Source organism: Myotis yumanensis, unplaced genomic scaffold (assembly GCF_028538775.1).
Source record: "Myotis yumanensis isolate MYYU_CA2020_CCGP unplaced genomic scaffold, mMyoYum1.0.hap1 SCAF_2, whole genome shotgun sequence".
Lineage (NCBI taxonomy): Eukaryota > Metazoa > Chordata > Mammalia > Chiroptera > Vespertilionidae > Myotis > Myotis yumanensis.
In genome coordinates this window covers 38,318,690-38,325,430 of record NW_027223753.1, presented here as the reverse complement: position 1 = coordinate 38,325,430, position 6,741 = coordinate 38,318,690, and the positions used below count along the sequence as shown (strand labels likewise).

General features: G+C 48.6%; 1 protein-coding gene across 1 annotated transcript; it reads left to right on the top strand.

Annotated features, from left to right (window-relative positions):
* The first annotated feature begins 1,636 nt into the window (after window positions 1-1,636).
* Window positions 1,637-6,741, top strand: PARS2 (prolyl-tRNA synthetase 2, mitochondrial). The gene is made up of 2 exons (XM_070403346.1): window positions 1,637-1,722; window positions 3,885-6,741. Exon 2 carries the CDS (start codon window positions 3,914-3,916, stop codon window positions 5,339-5,341), a length of 1,428 nt encoding a protein of 475 aa, XP_070259447.1. The 5' UTR covers window positions 1,637-1,722; window positions 3,885-3,913; the 3' UTR covers window positions 5,342-6,741.

Sequence of the window (6,741 nt, the reverse complement as noted above, 5' to 3'; positions counted from 1 at the left end):
CCTAGCATTCCCACAGGAGGTTTATCAGCTCCCATTATACCACTGATGACATTGTGCTGTTCCTGGCAGATCCTGGGTGAGCTGAGAGGTTCTCGGAGCCACTATCAGAATCACCGGTGTATTGCATCGGGTCTGGTACATTTTAAGCACTCAATAAACGATTGCTATTATTGCAGGTCCCACCTCAGTACGTTTGCACTTGTTATGCACACTGTCTGGAATATTCTTCCCCCAGATTTCTGCAACGCTTTCTCATCTCCGTCAGGTCTTTGCTAAAATGAGACCTTCTCAATGAGGCTTTCTTGATCATCCTATTTTATTTTATTTTTTAAAATATATTTCTTTATTGCTTTCAGAGAGGAAGGGATAAGGAGAGAGAGACAGAAACATCAATGATGAGAGAGAATCATTGATCGGCTGCCTCCTGCACACCCCCTACTGGGGATCGAGCCTGCAACCCAGGCATGTGCCCTTGGTCAGAATCGAACCTGGGACCCTTCAGTCCGCAGGCTGATGCTCTATCTACTGAGCCAAGCCAGCTACAGCTGATCATCCTATTTTAAATTGCAATCACTCGACCTCCAACCTGTGCCCTTCTCTAATTAATTTTTCTCCAGAGTATTTGACAGCATCTGACTGGTGGATCCTGTCTTCATAATAAAATTTTGATAAGTTGTTCACCATAGACTTTTTGCATTCATTTTTAAATTAATTGCATTAAAATACCACTTCTCTTGATGACTGTTCTTTGGCCTTCCCTTAAATTTCACTGTATTTGTTTATTGACTAGAATGTGAGCTCATTGAATACATGTTTGAAAATTGTTCCAGTATGGTGTACTATGAAGAGTTGTGTACAGTGGGAGCACAGAAAAGGAAGCGACTATCTCTATTTGGAAGGGTTAGAGAAGGGAATTTTGTTTTTGTTCACTATTCCCAGTTTCTACAACAGTGGCTGGTACATGGTAGCTGCTCAAAAAATATTTTATGAGTGCCCTAGCTCCTTTGCTCAGTGGATAGAGCTTCCGTCTGCAGACTGAAGGTCCCCAGGTTTGATTCCAGTCAAGGGCACATGCCTGGGTTGCGGCTCGATCCCCAGTAGGGGGCGTGCAGAAGGCAGCTGATCAATGATTCTCACCGTTGATGTTTCTATCTCTCTCCCTCCCCCTTCCTCTCTGAAATCAATAAAAATATATTTTAAAAAATATTTTATGAGTGAAAGTTTGATGTAGTGTCTTAAAGACTGCCTTTTCCCAATTGTTTAAAAAAATTAAATTTATTTAGATGGAAAGCATGTAAAATAATAAAGTAGAATTGAAACAACCTGGTCCATTGTATATGTAACCTATACAATGTTACACTTTGCCCTCAGTTACACTTTTGCCCGTGGTTCTCCCAGTCCAAGAATGGGGCGAGCCCTGGCAAGGGAGGATACACCTAGATTCAAAACCTGGAAAAAAGGCTTTGACCATAGAGTTACACCTCCTTACCTCCTAGAGGGCACTTCCGGGACGGTGATTTCTCCTTAGCTGAGCTTCCGGAAAACCATTCACTTGTCTACAAGTTGGGTGGGGCTAGTCCCCTGAGCTCGACTTGTGATTGGCTAGAAAGGAGGGAGGCGGAACTTCCCCTCACCACCACCCCCGCCCCCTTCCCCGCCTCTAGCCTGCTCCAGGCTCCCGTGTGCTAGACCGGCGGACGGGGTTGGCTGGAACTGCAATTGGTGAGCGTGGGTGACCGCGAGGACTGAGGCGCCCGCGGGAGGCGGCGGCGTGAAGAGAGGGCTCTGGGCGCGGACACCTGGCATCCTGGTGTCCGCCTTCCCTTGTGCATCCTGTCTTTGGGTTGGGGCGGAGTCACATCACATAAACTTTTCGATAATACTCGTTTCCTGGTCTCAGTTTCCACCGTGGAAAATTGAGGTCAGGACTTACTCCCTTGTCTACCTCAGGCTTTGGTACCATTCTGAGAAAATTATGATGGGGTGGGGGGGAGATTAATGGATTATAAACAGGAGTGATTGAATCAGTACATCTGAAATATGGAGACTGGGCAGATAGGAATCAAGGATCGTTCAGTTCATTCATTGATAGACGTTTATTGAATATCCGCTGTATCCTGGCACCGTGCTGGATGTTGCAATATAACTTGGGACAAAATGGACATGGGTATTGCCCACATGGAGTTCACAGCCCAAATCAGAGTGGGTGCACAGTTAAGCTTCTGCAGTTCTCCCAGTGTGGTCCCTGGGCCAGCGGCATCAGCATCACCTAGAAACAGGTTTTCTGCCTAAACCCCAGACCTACGAAATCAGAAGCTGTGTGTGAGAGGCCTCACTGTCAGTGTTTTAACAAGCCCTCCAGGTGATTCTGATGCTCCCTAAAGTTTCAGAACCACTGGTCTATTGTAATGTAACAGGTGGTATTGAGGGGCTATCGGCGGTTCTCAACCTGTGGGTCGCGACCCCTTTGGCGGTCGAACGACCCTTTCACAGGGGTCGCCTAAGACCATCCTGCATATCAGGTATTTACATTACGATTCATAACAGTAGCAACATTACAGTTATGAAGTAGCAACGAAAATAATTTTATGGTTGGGTCACAACATGAGGAACTGTATTTAAAGGGCCAGAAGGTTGAGAACCACTGGGCTAACTCAAGGCTGAGGCAGTAAGGGTCAGAAAGGAGGGGGTGGACTAGAGAGAAATATTGCTTTGGGAGGATCCAAGGGTGAAGGCTTTCTGGCTTGGGCCGCTGGCCTGAGGTGGAATCTCAAGTGATGGAGTCAGGTGTGAAGCACATGCTTTCTGCCTTCAGGACCCATACTTCTCCATGCAGTCACACTAGGCCTCTGTAGCAGTGCCTCCCAACCTTTGTCAGGTCATAGGCCACATAGAAAGTGACATCCGTACAGTGCGCAGGGGAAATGGATGAAGCTGCCCGAGGTTGGAGGGGCCAGCTGGAGGACTTGAGGCTGAGAGCTGGAGGCAACACGTGAGAATTCCAGCGTCCCAGTGCTAAGAGGGATCAGGAACCCATTCTGGGCATACTGCAGGGGAGCTTTGCTCCGTGGCATATGCTGAAATCAGAGGTGCTCACTAAGTTTGACAATAGAAATCAAGAACCTTGGAAGTTTATACCCTTTGACTCAGTAATTTCATTCCTGAAAATTCTCTTCCAAATATATAACAAAAACCTCTGTTCATTGTAGATTATGTATAAAGGAGAAAACCAACGCTGGTAGTAGGAGAATCATTCTTAATAGTCAATGAATGAAATGTTGTACTCTCATTAGAAGTATGTGAGTATTTGGTAAAATCATAGAGAAACCTATGTGCTCATTCATCAGACAATGTCTAGTAAGCCCTTGCTGTGTGCTTAATGAAGAGCAAGTTAGATGTCCTTGCCTGCACAGAGCAGAGCAACTCGGGAAAGACAGGTAGCTCATGGACCCAGTTTTCTATAACAACAATAGCAATGTGCTAGATAACTGTTCTAATAACTTTTTATAACTCTTCTAAATTCCCACAATGAACCTCTAAGGTAGGTCCTATTACCATTTTACAGATGAAGAAGCTGAGCAGAGGGGTTAAGTCAGCGGGAAGCCCTCTGGAATCCAGGCTGCCTGGTGTCAGAGCCTGTGCATTCGCCACTTATGCGTGTCTCTTCACAGTACGCTATTGTATTTTTGTAAGTGGGAAAATATATTTTTTACATGGCAGTAGAGGGAAGAGAAGTATACTTGGATCTGCTAGGATATTCAAAATGAAAGGATTTGCATCTGCAGAATCAGTGGCTGTCTTAGAGGTTTGTTGGGGCCAAACTGAGCTGGCTACTTCATAGTCGACAGTTAACACTTATTTCTGCACCACTCGTTTTTCTCCAGGCACAAGTGCTTCCCTGTGCCGGGGTGTCATGGAAGGGCTGCTGACAAGATGCAGGGCACTGCCCGCTCTGGCCACCTGCAACCACCAGCTCTCTGGGTACATTCCACACAGGTTTTCCCACTGTGCCCCAGGGAGAGGGAAGCGCTTGGTGCTGTCCTGCATGTTCCAGCCCCAGAACCTTCGGGAAGACCAGGTGCTCCCAGTGGAGGGCAGATCTGGCGACCTGACCTGTAAGAGCCAGCGGCTGATGCTGCAGGTGGGCCTGATCCACCCAGCAAGCTCCGGCTGTTACCACCTCCTGCCTTATACTGTTCGTGCCATGGAGAAGCTGGTGCGGGTGATAGACCAGGAGATGCAGGCCATTGGCGGGCAGAAGGTCAACATGCCCAGCCTCAGCCCAGCAGAGCTCTGGCGAGCCTCCAACCGGTGGGACTTGATGGGCAGGGAGCTGCTAAGACTTAGAGACAGACACGGCAAGGAATACTGCTTAGGACCAACTCACGAGGAAGCCATTACAGCCCTGGTCGCCTCCCAGAAGACACTGTCCTACAAGCAGCTCCCATTCCTGCTGTACCAGGTGACGAGGAAGTTTCGGGATGAGCCCAGGCCCCGCTTTGGTCTTCTCCGTGGCCGAGAGTTTTACATGAAGGACATGTACACCTTCGACTCCTCCCCAGAGGCCGCCCGGCAGACCTACAGCCTGGTATGTGATGCCTACGGCAGCCTGTTCGACAGGCTGGGGCTGCGGTGTGTCAAGGTCCAGGCAGACGTGGGCAGCATCGGGGGCACGATGTCTCATGAGTTCCAGCTCCCAGTGGAGATCGGAGAGGACCGGTTTGCTGTCTGCACCAGCTGCAGCTTCTCGGCCAACGTGGAGACGCTAGGCTCGTCTCAAATGAACTGCCCTGCTTGCCAGGGACCACTGACTGAAACCAGAGGCATTGAGGTGGGGCACACGTTCTACCTGGGCACCAAGTACTCCTCCATTTTCAATGCCCAGTTTATTAACATCCATGGCAAACCTTCCCTGGCTGAAATGGGGTGCTATGGCTTAGGTGTGACACGGATCTTGGCTGCTGCCATTGAGGTTCTCTCTACAGAAGATTGCATTCGCTGGCCTAGCCTCCTGGCTCCTTACCAAGTCTGCCTCATCCCCCCGAAGAAGGGCAGTAAGGAAGAGGTGGCTACAGAGCTCACGGGGCAGCTGTATGACCACATCTCAGAGGCAGTGCCGCAGCTTCGTGGGGAGATCCTACTGGACGACAGGACCCATCTGACCATTGGAAACAGACTGAAGGATGCCAACAAATTTGGCTACCCCTTTGTGATCATCGCCGGCAAGAGGGCCTTGGAGGACCCTGCCCATTTTGAGGTTTGGTGCCAGAACACCAGCAAAGTGGTCTTTCTCACCAAAGAAGCAGTCATAGAATTACTGAGCCACGTGCAGGTTGTCTAAATGCCCCAGCCCACCCTCCTCATGTCGCGCCTTGGAGTTCATTCTAATGCTGCTCCCTTTCCTGCACTCCTTTCTGGGGCTAGTCTCAGAAACAGGGCAGCTCATGGACGATGAGCACATGTTAGGGAAACCAATTTTTTTTTTTTAAATATATTTTATTGATTTTTTACAGAGAGGAAGGGAGAGGGATAGAGAGCTAGAAACATTGATGAGAGAGAAACATCAATCAGCTGCCTCCTGCACACCCCGTACTGGGGATGTGCCCGCAACCAAGGTACATGCCCTTGACTGGAATCGAACCTGGGATCCTTGAGTCCACAAGCTGATGCTCTATCCACTAAGCCAAACCGGTTAGGGCAGGAAACCAATTTTTATCCAGTCATTTGTTCAAACTATTTGTATTTAAAGTCATTAGCTTGGTCCCTTCTCTGGCCTGGCCATGCTGCCACATACCATTCCTTTGATATCTTGTTAGGAGGCAGGGAGGCAAGAAAGAGCAGACTTCTTGTCCTGGCCCTGAGGCAAGTCACTTCCCTTCTCTCGGCTGTTTCCCATGTGTAGGGTGGGAGTGGCTGATGGCCGAGGCCCTCCTGGCTCCATAGTCTGACCACAGGCCACTTGCTGCATATAGTCTGGAGAGCAGGCCATGAGAAAATGGAACTAGATCTGTAAAGTCTTTAACAGCTGTCTGTCACTGGCTGGTTCCACGAGAGGTTCATAACAGACAGATCTGGTTCCTCTAATCCCCTTTAGTCTAAGTTACACAGAAAGTTGATATAATCAGCTAATGGCCCCAGTGGATCTACTCTATTGAGGTGGCTCTGCACTGAGATCATGTTGAGACGATTGAATAAAGTCAAACTATTGGGATGAGCCGTGCATGTTCACTTGAAACAGTGGTGACATTTGCCATCTTAATAGTACGTGATGCCTTGTCTTGAGAGTCTTCTTTCCCTCCTTTTTCTACCATTTCTACATTCCATTCCAAAAGGGGGATGGGTGTCTGGGAAAGTGTGTTTTAAACTGTTTCTTCCACAAATAAAGGATAGCAGGCTTTGAGGGCCACTGTGACCTTATCGTCAGTGCAGAGTTAGATCCTAGAGCCATGATGGGTGAATACTAAGGTCTCTGTGTGAATTATGTGGAAAATTAGGAGCAAACTTGAGCCGCTACTACAGTGCCACCTGCTTTCATTGCTCCTGCTCGCCAGATTAGGTTCCCGACAAGGCCAAATCAAACAAGACTCTGACAAGGACAAGCTCAAAGCCACCACCTCCTGAAAGCATACCTGATGACATCTGGAAGTGGTTTTCCCTCCGACTCCCCCACACTCTCCTGTTCAGCCCTTCTTGTTTGGGGCCACAAAACTCCTTGTTTGGTGGGCCAGCCTCTTGTAGCTG